Genomic DNA, 19,715 nt, shown 5'->3' with positions numbered 1-19,715 from the left:
TTTGATTCGTTTCGGATTTAAAAGACTCGATCTTAGGTTTCAAGAACACTCTGAAATGTTGTGTCTTTGGGCTAGTCCAAAACAATTTGCTAATGACTTTAGTAAGTAGTGTTCAAAAGAGAAGAATTCTACAAAAAAATTATACACAAAGAGCTTCTCTAGTAAACAAAATGGTTACCATTTCAATCCTGGGAAAAGTAAGTATATCTATATATTAATTTGAAACTGTTTTTCTTTGTCATAGCTAAATTGAGAGAACGGCTGGGCGTAGAAACTCGGTAGAGGTGTCTAAAGAAAGGTCTTGGTCTGTAGATGAGCCATCAAAAGAGAAACATGGTATATTCCCTTGGGGCTCTGCCCCAGTGGCCTTTAAATTCCCATCCCATGTTATTCTTATGGAGGAAAAACTGGGTTTTTGTCCCAGCTAATTTGAGAGAACGGCTGGGCGTAGAAACTTGGTAGGGGTCTCTAAAGAAAGGTCTTGGTCTATAGATGAGCCATCAAAAGAGGAACGAGGTAAATTCCCTTGGGGCTCTGCCCCAGAAGCCTTTAAAGTTGCCTCTTCAAATTTGTTTACCATATGCATAATTCTACACTACTTTTTAATGTAACAGCTGTTAATATTTAAATTGTGATTTACAAAATGAAGTACAGTATTTGCAATGGGTTTTTCTGATTTTAAAATTTATTTTCTTCTGCATCGTGTCATGTTTTGCAATATAATGTTCTATTACCAAATCAGTGGAAAATCATAATATCACAGTAACTCTTAAAATTATTTCTTATGGAGTTAACTTATGTCTATTGTATGGGTTGGTTTATGCCTTTTTTACCACTTCTTGGAGATTGTACGTAGGTAATTTTCTTTGGCATATTGCATCTGCAGACGAAACTTGGGTTGATGTAATTATTACAATGGAAAAGAGCGAGAAATCCTGGACAATTTGATATAGGCTAAAAGTAAAACTGAATTAACACTGTCCTACATTTCTTGAGCAATCATTGAAATAACCGATTGGCAAACAATGGAAACATAGATAAAGTCATAGAACACAACCAAGTAGAAGAAAAGAAATAATGTTTTTTTTTCATTTATAATCGTTATTATAGACAACCTAATGCGGCTATGGGAGGGAAAAATTTGTAGAAACACTAAAAAACAAGATCAGCTTTTTGAGAAAAGATAAGATATTTACAAAAGATTTTGATTATATCTAACTGTTGTGTAGATAGTGAGTATTTCCATCATCTTCGTGAGTCGACTGTAGTAATGCTTCGCAATTGCTCGAATTCGAGCAACAGGTACACTAGTTTTTGATGGTTTGAAACCCAGCTGTACTTGGTCATTTGGCTTTTAATATTATCCAAGTTAGTATGAATTTTTAATGTTATTAACTGCCCAGATCTCTTTTTCTTGATGAGTTCAGTTATCTGTTCCTTCTTCATCACTCATAACCAATACAGAACTCTTCTAAAAATATTACTTTACCTATTCAAATATTTGTTAGAAAATGTTGTTGGACTGTAAATACTTTTTTTCATTACAGATAACATTCAACAATGCTATCGGGAGGTTTGATGTGGACGTTACCACATTTCAAATGGCTGTTCTGTTTGCGTGGAACCAGCGGCCCAACGACCACATATCATATGAGAATCTCAGGTTGGCCACGGAACTGCCTGATCCTGAACTCAGGAGGACACTCTGGGTATGTATGAATGTTGAATAGCCTACTACCTGAAAACTGCTACTAGTGTCTTGATTTTTCGTCATACAAAACGCCCGGAATTTACCTCTCAAGGTTTATGAGGATGAGTTAGAAAGAAACACTGGGGTTCCAAAAAGTTGACATTTCTCTCGGGAGCAAGGTGGTGTAGTGGTAGAGTACGGAGCTTGAATCCCCAACGTCCTATGTCCAAATCCCACTAATCCCCAGTGGATTTTATCTAAGTGATCCACTCTGATAACTATTAATTGAATCATTCATCGTTATTTTATGGAAGTAGAATGATAAAAATTTTTGTTTAAGGAATGAACCAATGCATATATGATTTAGGGATATTAATTCTCATCCTTTAATTTTTTCAGTCTCTGGTCGCTTTTCCGAAATTAAAGCGGCAAGTGGTCCTCTATGGTCCTGAAGTACAGTCTCCGAAGGATTTTGATGAACACACACAATTCTGGATAAACCAAGAGTTTGCCCTTGTGTAAGTTTGAAGACTCTATACTAGTCATAACAATCTTAACTTTAATTATTCCTTAGCAATTTGCATTTATCAGGGTCATGGTAAAAATTAACTTCTTCTTCAGAGATGTGCAGTCAACTAGGCCTACAGTACAAAACGTTCTTGTTGTCTATTAACATAGCTTTCATGCCTTCAGAATAATTTGTAATCGAATCAAATGTCTTTCATAATTTTACATGGTACAAGATTAATGTTAAACAGTGTAACATAATGATCAATAATATACTCCTCTCCCTCTCTTTAATAGTATATTACGTTACTAGTCCTGAAAATAGGTGTTTACCAGACGAGTGTACGGGATTACCATAAGAGTCTGGTAAACACATTTTGGACGAGTGACGTAGAATATTTTACGCCATACTACTAAATCCGTACAAATCCTTATATATTATCACCGACTAAAGGACTAACAATCACTAGTCATAACCTCTAAGAGAGGTTATGTTTTTGTTTATAAACTCAACACTCTCACTCATTGCCAAATACAGTATAATCAGCTGGATGGTGTCCGGTATAACTCATTACAGTACAGTAATGAAACCCCATTTGATTAAGCTGACCGCAAACAGCTGTATTCTGGACTAAATCCTTGCGTGGGAACTTCGTCAAAATAGTGTACTGAGGCGTAAATGATTTTAAAGTTAAGGGGATTAGCTATTTTACATGTCTAGCACTCAGAAAGGACTAAAAAGAGTATGTGTGTTTTCCTAGACAATTTAGACACATTAGATACCGTACCTTATATGTTTTAGTAGGGTTTCATTGCATGTTCCGCATCTGAAAACCTCAAAGAAGCGCCGAGAATGTTTTTGTGAACATTTATTAATCCATTCCTATTTCATTTGTTTGGATTTAGGAACGGTTTTTACAAATAAATATGACCGTTTTGCAGGAAAAACGGAAAGTTACAAAAGAGAGGAAAGATGAATCTGATTGGAAGGCTGCAGCTGTCGACTGAAAGGAGTAAAGAAGAAGACAACGAGAGTATTGTACAGCTCAGAATATTGAGAGTTCAGGTAAATATTTATGTATCCATATGCCACTATACTATGTACTGTACAAGAAAGATGTAACAAATTTTCAACTAACTTACTTAACCCTTCTCGGCAAGATTTTTTAACTCCGTCCTGATTTTTTCCTAATTGGGCCAAACCACCCCTTGATGTCCGACATAAGTGGTGGTGCTTTTTAGGATTAAATTCATAATTTCACCAAAAAAGAATTTGAAAAACCCTAGGGAAGTATAATTTGGAATTTTAGGTCGGTCCATATTATTTATAGCTAACACTTATATATAATTTGTTTTGATAAAACCACCTTAAAAATGTACTCATTACAATATTACAATTTAAATGTATTATACTGTTATGCTGTTCATCTTGTCTTAAAAATTTAGGGACAAAATCATTTCCTGCTCCATTCCAAAGTTAAAATCTTCCCACAAAAGTTCCCACAAAAAGCTCAGAACACTATAGTTCACCCTCCAATGTGATTTATTTAGAAGAATGTTGTAGAAAAGTTACAACAAACTTGATTAGAAGTTTCTTTCTGGAAAAGCCCCCTTGAAGAGTTAAAATATAAAGTTTAAATTTGTGTATTTATTGCCATTTAAGTATATTAATTTCTATTTCTTTACAGGAAGCTATAATAAAGATTCTGAAGATGAGGAAAAGAATAACCAACGCGCAGTTACAAACTGAACTCGTTGACATTCTCAAGAATATGTTCCTGCCTAGCAAAAAGATGATTAAAGAACAAATCGAGTGGCTCATAGAACACAAATACATGCGGAGGGACGAAGATGACATAAATACTTTTATATACATGGCATGATTACTGTGTAATCTTTTCATTTGTACTTTTGAAGTCTTTTTTGTCGTCGACGGAATCATCAAGATAATCCAAAGATTATTTTCTGAAGATTTGCTTACCTATCAAGTATCATTGAGCGTGAGCGTTCTTCTCTTGACAAACTCATACTGACTCCTCATCTTGTTTAAATTGTATATATTTATTTAAACCAAATAATTGTTAGGTTATTTTATTTGTATGTATTTCTCAACTCCCCTCTGATGTAATATAATGTTTTTAAAAATGTTATTTTCTCCTGTATAGTTTTAAGCATACAAAAGTTAAATTAAAAAGATTATTATTTTTACAAATGGTGTATTTTATTTACATTTCTTGCAGTTAAACATGTAGCCTATAATATGACATTTTTCACAGAACTGAGGCATTAAAAGTAGGGATGGACGGGATTGAGTTTTTAGTTTAGGACGGGACGGGATTTTTATTTCCTTCCCGATTTTCGGAACCAGACAGAACGGGATTTTTCTTGTACAAAAAAGGGGTTTGTTTTAAAAATCTAGAGTATTGCAGTCACCAAAATAGACAAACAAAATGAATTTGTACCGTTTGTGGCACGGATCTACAAAAACCAATAATGGGTAAAAATTTGTATGTATAGAAAAAACTTGTAACTAAGTAATGTCATATCTGGTGCACTTTAACTGTGAAACTGTCTCATTACAGTGCGGTCACAGCGCAATCGTCGAAATGACTCCTCAGTCACGGGGCGATCGTTGAAATAACTCCATGGTCACGATGCGATCGTCGAAATGACTCACGATCACGATGCAATCGTGGAAATGATTCCGCGGTCACGGCGCAATCGTCAAAATGACTCCGTTGTCACAGCGTGATTGTCTTGACCACGCTGGGGGCGACAACATGCGTTTTCATGATCCTTTAGTGCCTATAACAACAATCAGAAATACAATTGTGTCAGGCCTATGCATCCTCAACCCCCTTCAGATCCTGGACTATGTGTCCAAGAAACATGTCAGCCTTAGTCACTATCAAGACTACAAGTTCGCGCCACTCATCCTACTCTCATATTTGGGTTAAATTCGCACACAGTGGCGTCCCCATCTTAAATTGATTGCATTTTACAGACATTACAAAAAAGACAGTTGTTTCAGATAAAAATATTACGAATAAAGGCCATCTGATTAAAACACACCATCAAACACACTTTAATATATTTTTATCAACAGTTCAAAAGAAAATGTAAAATAAATCAACTGTGCATATAACATAATTACAGTTAACAACTTTAGAGTAGACCTAATTCAAAATGTAAAACCTAATTCAATAAGCTACCTTACCAAATATTCTTAAAATAATTTTTGTGCAAAAATGTTTTCTTTTAACTGCCAATCTGTAATAAAATAGACATATTAAAATAAAAATTAATTTTATTACATATTTATTATTTTTATTATTTACATAATACCATTGACTTTTGGACACTGAAATAGAAATTCCATATTATACAAACCAGTTGTAGCGCGAGTTTCTTACACAAAGAGAAATACATACGTGAATAAGCTTCTCAAGTAGTGTGTAATGATGTCATATTCTAAAAAGTTTTTCATTCTATAATAGTTGGAGGTATAAAAGATACTATTTTTTTCAAGCTGCTTATCATTTTGGGATGATTTAAGTGATTGAAATAATTAATTATAAATAAAATATTTAACAATATCATACTCAAAATGGGGCTCAGTTGAAATAAGTTATTTACTCGTAAATTGGCAATAACTTTACAACTCGCATGGAATGTCTACTTCGCAATAGTGGTCAAAGGTACAACGAATGATGGTATATTTATTTACATATAAATAACACATTTTAAGTTTACGATCAACTAAATTGGTTAAAGAGAATTTTTACAAAATTCTCTACTAATGGATGAATTAACAAATCCATAAAATCATAATAGGAACAGGTTATGGTAAACACAAGAAAATTGGATTAAGTTAAAAGTAATGTTTACAAAAATACATACTTCACTTGCTACAAAAATGCTAAACACACAAGTTCCAAAAAGATTAGATCTTGGTGAGATTAAAATGTTTTTAAATATTTCAACCAAATCCTGACTTGCATCTGAGTATTCTTAATATCATTTTAATCTTAGATTTTATCCCAGAAACCAAATTTTAGGGGGAAGTTAACTACTGTGGGCAACGGACTTGAGTGCAAGGAATGTAAAATGGTTGCTAGGAAAAATACAGGACCACCGCTCAAATAGTTAGGGCATTTAAGCTGGTTATGGCAGAATCCTAATGCCTTTGCAACACGTCTTAGCAGACCTTAGGGACAAAACAGATCAGTGCACAGATACAAGTGACAGGAACAACACTACCGTACAGCAATGTCGAGTTGTGAAGTCAACAGTCTCCACTCACCATCCCAACTTTAGACCATGTTAAGATAGGCCTACTTCATGGATAAAAACAAATTGGTTTACAATTAACTAGGGAAATTTACTAAATTATTCAAAGAAAGATTTTATGGTATGTTTGGTTTAATCATGAATAATAAATATCTACACATTCAATATTTAATAGTAGACATTGAAAGTTAGAAACTTTTTGAAAGAATTTTTTCTGAAGGTATGTTTGATAATTTTGTCATCATCGAGGTATTTTTTTACATTTTGCCTATGAGAACAGTTCTAATCCTGGTCTTGTTACTATCTAACATTAACCTAATGACGTCTGGGCCAGAGTTAATCTCGGCTGGCCTTGATTGCAGGAAGATTCTTGAATCTATATTGAATCCAAACTTTCGAAGCATCAAGAATCAATACTACCATTATCGAAAGTTTTTAGAAATTGAAAATTGAAATCGTCCTATCAAAATTTTCAAGGTTGAAACGCATAACTCATTGTTCAACCCATGTTTTTGCTCAGTTAACAAAAAATACCTAGCTGGCACAGTGGAATAGCCGAGATAAGCTGTTTTTGAAAATTCCTTCAATCGTTTCTTCCTGGTGCTCTAGTCATTACCCACAGTAGTTTATATCCTAAAAATATTGACCTTCAAATTCTTGACATTCTAAATCTACGATCGGCGAAGTTGTTTTCCTGATTACGGACATTTTACATACAAATAAATTAAATTAGCCCAACAATGAATATTTACAATTTATTTGGTGTTATTTTCATGAAACATCTCATACAAGCCATGACATTTTGGCGATATCACAATTAAATGTTCAGGAAAGTTAATGACGGAAAATAGCTGAGAATGTAGCTTCTGTTAGTTCAATGAATTCAGCACGATTTGATCCAAGAAAAAAAAATGTTAAGCCAATCACAATGCTAACACACTAGACTAATAGGCTAATAAAGAATTTTGAGAAAAAGGATAACTAAAATTACTTCATAATTTTTGGGATTGTGATGGTATGGGTAAAATAAAAATAAATTCATCGGTAAAGATTTGTTCATACTGGATTTTTTATAGAATTGATTACTGCAGATTTTCTCAAATCAATTGAATTTTCAGACCCAATGTCTAACCCAGGTAGTAATACAATAAAACCCCTTTTAACAGAACTATTGTAAAATTTAAACCTAGGTTTATCGAAACGACAATAAAATACCCCCGCCGCAGCAAACCTGCCGACTAAGCGAATTTCCATTTGTCTGAATTGATTTTCAGTTAAATATATTTTAATAACATTAGGTTTAACCAGTACCTAGGTTTGCTGCTACAAGGAAACTAATAAAGTGTGTTTTTGAGTAAAATATTGATAGCTTAGTACAAAATAAATAAATTTGCCAAGTTTGATCAAAATATATCCATAAACAAGCAAACTACAACATTTGACAATATTCTCCATAAGAATAACATGGGAATTTTAAATTTAAAATTATTTTAATTTTCCCCGTTACTAATAATCAAACAAAAATACTTTTATATACTAAATTATTTGTTTTTTTAAGCTCTTTAAAAAGAACTAAAGAGAAATCGGGAAATTTTGTGTTTTGAGGGTCAAAAGTGAGAAAAACCAATTTTTACCCCATAAAACCCCCCGTAAAGCCCCGTTCCCATGGTCCGATCGTGCTGGTTCGCGAACTCATTCAAGTTTATCCCGCTTTACACCTTTAAACCAAATTTCATCAAAATCGGACAAAAATTACTCAAGTTATCGCGTTCACGGACGTTTATATATATATATGTCTATATATATATATATAAGTCTATATATATATATATATACATATATAAAAATTTGAACGAATGGTGTTTTTGGCCTCTGGGGACATCAAAATGAAAAAGTAAATCGGTCCCGGGTCTAGGTCTTACCGTGCCACCTACGGTAATAGCTACTTCCCTATAGGGAAATTCGCTAAAAATCAAACAAAGAGGCCAGCACGACAACGATAAATGTCCGCTGTGATCAAATTTGTATTGATAGAAGATTTTAAGATGACAGATCAAATAACAAAATAAACAACTGTTATAAATCATTTTGAGCTGAAAAAGTCTTTTAATTTTTATCTTATGATAAATCGAAAAAATAGGTTACCCGAATCACGGCTTTGCCTTTTTCACTTCGGTTTATGGGGTTTTTCTGTGTAGTTACAAATTAGTCCTAATAATTTAACAGTTTATAGTTCAGAGTGATCTTGACAGGACATAACATTTGATAAGGATTGTATTCTGTGGAAGACAAATGACTGAAACATACATTTTGATTATATTACTGTTTTTACTCTATCCTTTAAATTACAAAGGGTGTCCATTAATTAAGTCTTCATTGGGCCCCTGTCGCTAGGTCAAATCTGAAATCGACACAATGTTCTTTACTTCATTCCCTACATTCAATATCCATTAGTTTTTCGTAGTAGTTGATGGCAATGTAAGTGAATGGTCCTGTCAAGTATAAGGTCTTTGTGGGAAGGGAGTGATCCAACATTAAATCCTTAGCCAGTTAACAGAAACCAACTCGAATTGATGTGGATAAAGTAAAGAACATGGCACCGGTCTCATATTGAACTAGATGACCATGACCAGAAATTACGAAGGAGACCATAATTTACAGACAGCCCTTATATTTAATCAAAAATCTGTACAAAAAATAACACCTATTGAAGACAATTCTTTGTCATTAAAGCCATTTCATCACTAAACATTAGGGTAACTTTAAGCTGTCAATCTTAAATAACTAATTAGAAGTACAGTAGACTCTCGCTCATCCCAACTAATGTGGCGGACGTCCGGTCAGGATTAGGATAAATCCGGACTATCGAGATTTAAGCAAATACGTATGTATGGCTATAATATATATATGTATATATGTATGGGTATAATATGTATAGAGCCGTTTTTTGAATTTTGTTCCAGGTCCACAGTATTGATAGCCTTGCATATGCAGTTCCACCGGTAATAATTTTTACAGCTTTTTTACAGTTTAGCTCGGATAATCGGATTCTACTGTAATGTGCCACAAAAAAATAATTTTTGCCGATCCGGATGAGCGAGAGTCACTTGTATTGTATAACTTAATTAAAATCACTTTATCAATAATTCTATTTAATTCAAAGTTTTCAATGCCAAGACAACTTGATCAAGCTATGCCTATTAAATTGCTATCTAACTCGAAATCTAGCAAGCTCAAAATTGTGGAAGCTATACAATGTAATGAAATAAGAGAAAAAGCACCAAAATAAGATCTTATAGTCGACTCTACATACTATTCATGTATTAAATTGTGAGTGTGTATATTTGAAACTAAAATTACAAGTACTAACAAAAATAAATAAACTGGTGCACAATCAAAAAACAGATTGATAAATATGAAAATTTTGAATAACCAGCTGTGCCTGAAACACCATAGAAAGTTAAGTTAAACACCCAGGTGCTAAACTTCACATACATTACAAGTCTTAGTTTAAAACATACATTTTAAACTTTAAACATAGAGACACAAGATCCAAGTTACATTACATTTACAAAGAAAGTACACAAGGTAGAAGGTGACGTTTACAATGAAACACCAATAAAAACAACCAGTCAGGGCCGTATTTCCCTAATGGCGAACACAGCTGTGCCGGGGGTCTCGGCCTAGGAGGGGGCCTAAATGTCTTTTTCTTGACAAATTTATTTCGTCGATAATCTGTTTCACCGCGATCGTGGGAGACGTTAAAACCTTCGTGACTGCAAGAGATCTTTACAATTTCGCCGTTAACGGTGACTATAATTTATTTTGTAAAGACCAATTATAGTAGGCCTATATCAATTATTATTTTTTAAATTAATTATTTTTTTAACTACCCCATTGATCCGATGTCTGAAGGTCAACATTTTTTACTCAACCCGAAAGAAATTCAAATGTCTGGCCCCAACCTAAGACCCCTAATATTATTATTGAAAAAAATTAATAGACTTACTTATTAGCTAGTCTCCTAGGTCTTTTTGCCGATCGGATTGTTGGAAACAAAAGGTCAATTCAATTCATCAAGTTGAAGCAATTCCATGTGTACTTATAAACCCTTAGTTCCAACCTTAAAAGAATCAGAATATAGAGGGGCCTCTCTGGTGAGAGCCGCCGGGGGCCTCATAGGTTCTAAATACGGCCCTGCAACCAGTGAATATTGAATAATTTGTTATTATTCGGACCACCAACCTATAGACACAGCAGCTTAACCTTAATGCTCTAAAAACAAATGTTCCGAATAATAATAAAGTACTGAATATTGTGAGCTGTTTGAACAGTTTTAAATGAAATGGACAACAATAGTTTGAAGATTTGATACTTAAGTGAGTTCTGTAGACATTGAAGAAAAATCAAAACAATAAATTGTTGAGTCACTGGATTTTGTAGTTGAGATTTGTTTGCTTCCAAACAAGACTTTCAAAATTGTGCTAATATAGGTTCTTAGATTGTTTTTAGGGTTGATGTTGTTAATTTCATTCGTGGCCTATTGAGTGGCGTCTTGAGTACAATGGTATTTTGGAAATCAATGGAGTAATAATTCATATAGTACTGAAACTAATTGAAAACAATGATTTTTAATATGTTACTCATTGGTAAAAACATATTAAAGGTAAAGGGAATTGTTTTAAAAATTAAATTGTAAAATAAACTTAATAAAATACAAAGCCATCACAAAAAGATCCAACGGACCAGTTATAATTAAATCTTTGCAAACTTTAAACTCGAAAAAGATTGTTGAATAATTAAAAATAATATATTACTGTAAGAATTAAGCTAGAGTGAAATCATCTACACTTTTAATAAAGCATTTGTTGCTTGCTCCTATAAGATGTATGTAAACTGACATCAAAGTTAACTTGACTTTTGACAGTGAAATTCAAAATACACTACTCTTTAAAAAGCAATATATAAAAGCGTCGACTCTCTTAGCTTGCAACTAACTAGACGCAACTAATTCGTATTTTAACATTATTTATATAAGTCAAGCGCACACTTAACACTAAAATAAATAGAGTCCGTTAGGAAAATCTTTTGAAACAAAACACAAATATATACATCACATATTTACATCATCCTATCATAAGTATCATTTATAAATCTGACTCGTTAACAACTAACATTAAAAAATAGTCTAACATCTCTTATTCTGAACCCCAGCTAACACTGCTACTAATCTTCGTCTTTGACTACAAGCCGAACTGAAACTGAATCGGTTGACAATCAAGCTCTAATAATTTTATATGTTTTTTCTCATTGTCGATGGTAATTTATAGGTACAGTACACGCTCTCTTAACCCAAACCCTTACGAGACCGCGCCTAGGTTAACTAAAACATGCAACTGTATAAAATGAATCAATAAATTATTGATACTATTCTTGTGAACAACTCAGCAGAATAAATGTTTGGTTAAATGCAAAGTTTTATAAAATATAATATACTGTACTCGAGTAGTAATGAAAAATTAAAAGAAAAACAGCCTGTCAGGGAACGACTCTACGTTATTACTGCAATAAGGAAGGAAGCAAAAAATCTCTAGATTCCAAGAAAAGCAACAACCATTTAATTAGGGTTAGCTCGAGCAGGGGCTGACAATCCCAGCGGATGATACGATTTAGAGAGGGTCTACTGTACCAAAGAACCGATGTGAACAATCACAAATTACATGATATGCAAAATTATATTACTTCAACTAGTAGAATAACTGATTCAGTTGTCGGGTTGAGGGCAGCGTGTGTGGGCTATTCGTGCTCCCTTAACTCCCGCAGTGACGCCTTCCTCACAGACATGTACGACAATGCCAGGCTGACTGCCAGACGCAGCGTGAAGCTCGTGGGTCTCCCCTAGAAAGATGATAAGTGATGCTCCAGTAAATAACAATTGGCAACTGGTGTTGCTGATTTTAAGGATGAACTTGAGCCAAAAAGACTATTCTAGTTTTCTTACTGAAGCAAAATAACTGTTTTAGATTTATTTGTTTAAGGAACAAAAGGATCTATGCCATGATTTTTAATTGTAGAATAAAGAGTCTAGCTTAGCTAAACTAACCTTGAAGAAGTACAGATAGACCATATAACATATAGAAGACACAATATTTCGTCCACTGGGAGACTTTGTCAAGTACAGAGAGTTTCTGTTTCACTTCCTCTAGACTTGACAAAGTCCCCCAGGGAACGAAATATTGTGAGTTTCAGTTTGGTGCGACTTCTATTTGTTCTATGGACTACCTGTACTTCTTCAAGGTTAGTTTAGTTTCTGTTATTTATTATATAATAAATTACCTACCAGAGTGATTTTATATTGATTTACATACCGTACAAATCTTTACACACTCTGACTTTTCCTTGTAGTAAAATACTACAAGGACATCAATTGAGGTAAAACATAGGCCTAATTTTTCCTTAATGTCGCATACCATGATTTTATGTTGACTTCCCAAGATAGTTTAAAAAATTTATTTTGTACAAATAGCATAGTAATAAGGAAGCTACATTTATGAGCATACATTAATGACAGCATTAAGAACAAACTTAACATTCAGTTGCCATTAACTTTCTCGTTTTGAACTATCTCCAATCTAGCACCAAACTATAAAGGCTTTTCTAGTACCGTTAAAAGTGCTATGCGGAAATTGATTTTTTTTTATTAATTGTATCAGTTGTACATTGAGCTGCTCATAAACAGCTAGTGCCAGTCAGGGTCAAATGGAATGTTGAGTCTTGAAAATCAATTCTAACTCAATATTATTTTATTATTATTATATTCTGCTTAAATTGTCTAACATATAATTCCCGAAGTCGCAGTTTATGCCAGAATCGCACCACTTATGTGATAGGCTAATCTCCCTCCATCTCAGCAACAATAACAGGTCAGATTAAGTATATGACGCCAAGAGGTACTTGTCTAATACGTCTACCTCAAATCCATTTAACACATTGAGTGCTGAAATCCTATTACACAGGCGTTTGTCAATGGCGGCGAAGCCCCGGCGCACCACCAAACCAGCGAACGCAATTGGCATTCAAATATTGCAGCCTGACTAATCACAAAAGAGCAGCGGGGATTGTGCTGCGTTACCCCGAGAGTGGAGGAAGTTCACTGAAACACCCAAGGGTAGCAGCACTGCCTGGACCTGTAGCCAGTGTCTTTGCAATGTGGCTCGAAGAGAGAAAAATCCCCAAAACCGGGACAAAAGCAATGCTAGACAGAATTTTACGGGAAATTTAAGTACCAAACTACATCAAAATACAGCTTGTATTCTAAACTACAGAATGGCAACGGTTATAACGTTACCCAGCAATGGCTGAGCTCATATTGAGCTTAGAATGTAGTGGGATGTAAGCCGACAGGAGCGCTCGTGACGCACTACATCAACAGATGTAACCTGCACCCAACGTGTTTAAAAAAAGAATTTTTCAATTTTTGGAACTTGAATATTTTTATATTTTTCAAATTCACTTAAGTTTACCACCTGTGGTGGGGGTGTTACTAAATATGAGATTAGAGAAAACATGAGAATTATTTTCATTTACCTGGAGTGAGGTTGGCAATAGCTGCGAGCAGATCGTAGTTGACGAGTGGTTCCCCCTCATCTCTCGGCTCCCAGCCAATAGGAGGAGAGGCAGGCGGCGAGATGAGAAACTGTTTAGTGAGCGCAGGTGGCTGTAGATGCTGATCTGCTGCATCTATAGGTGTCACGGGCTACAAAAAGTCAAAATCTTGAGAATCACAAAACGTAACAAAACATGGAACATCTAAATAAAAACCAAATAAGGGTTCAGTTCAATTTACTATTAACTTACAGTATCGGTACTCCATTTGGAGAACTAACTTTAATATTATTCTAGAATTTAAAGTAAAAAGTCTATTCTCTTTACAAGCAGAGAGCTCATGATGCAAACAATGTAAAAACTCTAGAAACAATGATTGTAGTTAAAGGCCGTGTTTCCTAGAATATAATAATGCCTCAAACAATTTTACAGTGCCACAAATGCTAAAACAATGTAAAGCCATCGATAAAACACACTCTAATAGTAGATTTCTCATCCTTATGGAACAGCTGAAGCCAATTTTATTGTTAGTTCTGTCTGATGCACTGTAGAGGTTGTGTTTTGTTTACAGTTTGTTTCTTTTTATTATAGTAATTTAAAACCTCGTTTAGCTAACTAAACCTATTTCATCCCAAACAATAACTCGTCCCCTAGTTATATAACCAAACAGTAAAGCACAAATAATTAAATTAACCTTAAACTAATGGAACCAAATTTTGTCGACTCTAGCGATCAGTGTCACCGGACATGAACTAGATACGAAAAACAAGCTTCAAAATTTACAATGGGATGAGAAGTCTACTGTAATGGTTAGTCTTTGGTAAAACTAATCAAAAGCACGATTTACCTGAGCGAAATAACAGTTAATGATGGAGTTGAGAAATTGGGTTTGGTGCATTTGGATTCTTGCTTTAGCCGCAGCCGTAGGACAGCTGTAGTTGACTCTCATCCTTCTAAAGCTGCGGAAGTACTGGAAAGTCGCTACTTCACCAAACTGCTTGAACAATGCTTCTATTTCTTTCTGTGTTACAAAATGATATTATTAGTTAAGTGCAATGAACTACAAAGGACTTGATATAGATCCTAGAAATAAATAACCATACAAATTGAATGGCCACAAAAATAATCATTGTAAACTGAATTCTGTCAAGATAATTTACAGTGCATAAATTTAAAGGGTAAAGAGGATGTCTGATATTTTAGTAATTGCCAAAGAACATTCTATAGAATAATGATTTATCGTTTTAATCTTTTAACATGATATGAAAGTTATATGTTACCATTACCAAATACTCTATTAACTAAGGCCTGAGCAACGTGGCAATCTGAGCTTTCAAAAATGTCAGTAAGGATATTTTTTCCGTCCCAACAAAGATTATAAGAACACATCTACCTTGAGATCGTCTTTTTTGAAAAGGGAGTTGTCCAAGTTGGTAACAATTACAGACATTGGCAAATCCTCATCATGTATAAGCTCATCAATGGTCCTGGGCTCTATTTGGGATGTAGGCTGATTTAATTGAAGATCATTGTAGTTAGGGTGAAGATTGGGCAAGCCATCAATCTCATTGATTATCATTTCCCCTTCATCTGAATCCACGCTCATTCTCCCCTCGTCCATGACAAGCCTTAAACAAATCAGAAAACAAATTTATTTACTAAAGCATATAATAATTTTAGAAAAGTATTTTATCTACTGTGGGTAGGTAACTGGTTGCACTCTTACTATCTAACAGTTTGTATTAAAACGTGGTGTATGCAGCAATCACGTTAAGAGTCTTTACAACACAAGTAGATAATTAAGGCACGAGCCTTGGCAAATGCCTTAAAAGTTTACGAGTGTCATAACAGCTATTACGCAAGTTGCTTCCACTACTTAATTTACTATCTGATTTTAATTATATTTTAAACTTCATAGCCTATACTCTTTATGTTAATTTTTTCAGGGAATATGTACGCTACTGCTAGCAGCATCCTTACCTTAATTACTGTATCAGGTGCAATTAGACAAAGATTACATTTTTTAGCAATAGGCCTACTGTACTAAATGTACTGAAACAGTTTACTTACAGCAGTTAAATTAAATCAGAACAAACAGAATTAAAGTACTGTATCTCTTAAAATTGGCCTATTATTAATATCAGTGAAGGATAATCAATAAAAATTGAGGTAAGTTTAATTGTTTAGTAGCCTATGGGTACCCCCAAAAAAATTTTTAATGCTGATGTTTTACTTTATAGTTTTTTACCTCATACCTAGCTCGACCCACCACTCTGACATGCCTAAATTTTATAAGAACTACCAAGTGTCTAGTTAGTCCAGGCAAATTAGATCAAATACAGGGTGTGCTCCCCAAAAAATCGTCTAAAGCTGGAAAGTGTTTTAATACCTTTTGGGGGTCCCAAATAACACTCCTGTGAGTTTGCGACGGATTCTGACGTCTGCTTAAGTTTTGGGAGTCGAAAAACTATGAAAATGTTGCACTTTTTCAGTTTTTGGCTTATAACTCCTAAAGGTGTCTTTTAGTGCATTTAATTACATACATACATAATACACACTCCGTCCGCAGTCCTTTGCCTTAAGGAATTGGACAGGTCAGGGTTAATACAAAGAATAACCAACTTAATACTAATTTTTGTCAAAGTTTAGGTAACTGTCTATGCCCTCTAAACTTAACTCTACTAGATATTTTTTAAATTTTGATTTGAATTTTGTTAAGCTCTAAATTTCAAGTAATTTTTTCGGTAGGGCCTGGTACAATATCATTCCCATGTAATCTGGTTTGTGTTCAAATTTTGTGAGTTTATGTTGGACTGCATGTGTGCCCTTTGTTCGTGTGTTGATTTTATATAGCAAGCGATTCATAGATATAAAGTGAAGGGACTGTGAGAAAGCCAAGTTCTTTATAAACATTTTTGCAGCTGGACCGAGGCGGCATGCCCAAGATTGCTCTTACTGCCATGTTCTGCCAAACAAATATCTGGTCAATATTCTTCTTCACAGCTTCCCATAGGATGATTGAATACAAAATGTGCTGTTCTATTAGGCCAAAATACACAAGTTTAGAGATCCAGGTTTCCGAAGGTCCTTATACTTCGAAGTACAAAGCCCCTCGTGCCATTGACCCCTCCAGTTTTTTTATTTGTGCATCCCAGCTCAATTTATCGTCCAATCTCACTCCCAAAAAGTCGGCAGTTTTTGAAATTTGAATTTGATCCTCTCCAATTAATAGGTTTGGAGTCCTATTATTTTTTAAATGTTGTCTTTTTGCAGTTTGGATACATTTAGGCCTATCCTATTTTTTGTGAATTTAATTTGAGTTTGTTTGAGGAAAAAAAGTCAGCCAGATCATTTGCTCTTTGATTAGATTCTGCTTCCAGGGCCGCGTCGTCAGTCCCCCTTATTTCGCGTCGATTGGTGTGAAATATGTCAAAATCGGCCGAGCCGTTTAGCCGCTGTAGCTTTTCAAAGTTGGGATATTTTCATTAACATGGCCAAAAGGTTGATTATTTGACCAGTTTTCGGCTTACAACTCCTAAAGTTTTTCGACTCCCAAAACTTAAGCAGACGTCAGAATCCGTCGCAAACTCACAGGAGTCTTATTTGGGACCCCCAAAAGGTATTAAAACACTTTCCAGCTTTAGAAGATTTTTTGGGGAGCATATGTCTTATTTGCCTGGGCTAAGTTCCTACATTCGAAAATAATTAGTCTCAGTTCATTCCACTTGTAAATGTCATCCTTGCTACCTCGTTTATTCAAACATTGTACATTTAAACGCTGATATCTTCAATATTCATTTGCTGTGATAAATAATGGTAGGCTATACAGTATTTGGTTACACGAGGTGAAAAACTATAAATTAAGATATCAAAACTGAAAATTTGTTTCGAGGCACCTACAGTAAATAATTAGCCTACCAAAATTGTTGCACTCATATTTATGTTTTCATAAAGTTTCTTGGATTTAGGTGGTAAAAGATGGCCTATTACAAACCGTGTAAGCCCTTAATTCTATGTCTTCTATTTCACTAAAACTAAGTCTAAGTAACTTAACTTATCTGACCCTTGAACCTCATTAGTCTGTTACTTTACCACACTGGTGCTGTAAAGTAAGGAAACAAAGCGGTAAAGTTAATCTTTCCAATTCTAAGAACTGAATTTGAAAGGCTAAAAACTTAGTTTGAAAAACGGTTGTAGGTAAACTCAATTTACCAACTGTACCTGAGGATTTCAGGCATAAAAAAAATTCCTAAAGTGAGTGACTTAGTTGGCAATCACCTAAACTTATAGCCTATGTCTAGCAGTGATGAGGTGGCACGTGGGAACAGCATCCCCACTCTGTTTTTTAAAGGACCTAGGCCATAGATATTGATAAGCGACCTATATTTTTTTCTACGACAGCGAGTATTCCCACACTGGAAGCTTTGCAACTTCACTACTGCCTGTGTAATTTAAGCTTAACTGTATTGAACTATCTTGTATAGATTAAACAAAATCCAAGTTGTCTCAATTAATAAACTGTAATTATTGACTTAAGACACCAAGATATCCTAAATCATTGTCTATTCCATCCCACATTACATTCAAGCTCTAAGTGAATGGAAACAACTTTGTGTTTATACAACTTTAAACTGTAACTTTTTCCTAAAAACATTTTCCTATTGGCCAAACTGTGTTTAGGCCTAACTTACATCCCCATACCTTTTCAGGATCATCTCAAAGATTAAAACATGCTTACCAAGTAAGTTGAACGCAGATAAGTGAAGGTAACAGTTATTGGTCACAGCTCTAAACTAATCATTAGTCAAAATATCAACATTTTATATACATTAGCCACAAATCTTTCTCCTACAAAATAATAGAACAGCAACCATCCAATTCTGATTTCTAGCAGACAGCTTCCCTATCCCTACAAACTTTGACATTATAATATTTTTTTAGCATATGACATGGACGTTAATAGCTGAATTTTAGCAAAAGATTACAAACGCAATATGCTTGAATATTGAGTCTTTGATTATAAAAATTGCTTTAAGCCGGTATATTGGTCGGAGACTATAGGTTTGAAGATTTTTGTTGCATGAGGGAAGATGATAAATAAAAAGATAACCCCGCCGCAGCAAACCTGCCGACTAAGCGAATTTCCGTTTGCCTGAATTGATTTTCAATTGAATGTATTTAATTACATTAGGTTTTATGAGTACCTAGGCTTGGTGCTACAGGGAGGGTAAAAAAGTTTATTTTTGGTAAAATATGAATAACTTTGTATAAAATAAATATATTTACCAAGTTTGATTAAAATATATCCATAAACAAGCAAACTACAACATTCTACAATATTCTCCTTAAGAATAACATGGGAATTTTAAAATAACATTTTTTTGAATTTTCTCCGTAACCAATAATTGTACAAAAACACTTGGATATACTGAATTATTTCTTTTTTTAAGCTCTTTAAAAAGGTCCGGAGAGAAATATGGAAATTTTGTGTTTAGAGGGTAAAAAATTAGAAAAACCAATTTTTACCCCATAAAACCCCCTGTAAAACCCTGTTCCCATGGTCCGATCATGCTGGTTCGCGAACTCATTCAAGTTTATCCCACCTTACACCTTAAAACCAAAT

The 19,715-nt window shown here is 34.2% G+C and overlaps 2 protein-coding genes across 3 annotated transcripts in view; one reads left to right on the top strand and one right to left on the bottom strand.

The window, feature by feature from the left end:
* LOC128992466 (cullin-5-like) overlaps nucleotides 1–4,336 on the top strand; it is a 29,408-nt gene extending 25,072 nt beyond the window's left edge. The window contains exons 13-16 of the mRNA XM_054416052.1: nucleotides 1,548–1,709; nucleotides 2,090–2,208; nucleotides 3,140–3,263; nucleotides 3,886–4,336. Coding sequence (XP_054272027.1) covers nucleotides 1,548–1,709; nucleotides 2,090–2,208; nucleotides 3,140–3,263; nucleotides 3,886–4,080 — 600 coding nt within the window. The 3' untranslated portion in view covers nucleotides 4,081–4,336. The remainder of the gene's footprint in view (nucleotides 1–1,547; nucleotides 1,710–2,089; nucleotides 2,209–3,139; nucleotides 3,264–3,885) is intronic.
* A 3,847-nt stretch (nucleotides 4,337–8,183) lies between these two features.
* Nucleotides 8,184–18,998, bottom strand: LOC128991854 (protein sarah-like). Of its 2 annotated transcripts, XM_054415076.1 has the most exons (6): nucleotides 18,831–18,998; nucleotides 15,486–15,720; nucleotides 14,940–15,113; nucleotides 14,075–14,243; nucleotides 12,230–12,385; nucleotides 8,185–11,098 (listed from the first exon to the last, which is right to left on the bottom strand). In XM_054415076.1, the coding sequence occupies exons 2-5, from the start codon at nucleotides 15,711–15,713 to the stop codon at nucleotides 12,252–12,254; spliced, it is 705 nt and encodes a 234-aa protein (XP_054271051.1). In that variant the 5' UTR covers nucleotides 15,714–15,720; nucleotides 18,831–18,998; the 3' UTR covers nucleotides 8,185–11,098; nucleotides 12,230–12,251. The 2 variants fall into 2 exon arrangements, with proteins under 2 accessions (XP_054271050.1, XP_054271051.1); XM_054415075.1 differs by having other exon boundaries at nucleotides 8,184–12,385.
* Between the last annotated feature and the right edge of the window lie 717 nt (nucleotides 18,999–19,715).

The sequence above is a fragment of the Macrosteles quadrilineatus genome, unplaced genomic scaffold (assembly GCF_028750875.1).
Source record: "Macrosteles quadrilineatus isolate MER2022 unplaced genomic scaffold, UCM_ALF_1.0 Scaffold_4__1_contigs__length_99947679, whole genome shotgun sequence".
NCBI classification, from domain to species: Eukaryota; Metazoa; Arthropoda; class Insecta; order Hemiptera; family Cicadellidae; genus Macrosteles; species Macrosteles quadrilineatus.
This window is presented reverse-complemented; position numbering and strand designations above follow the sequence as displayed.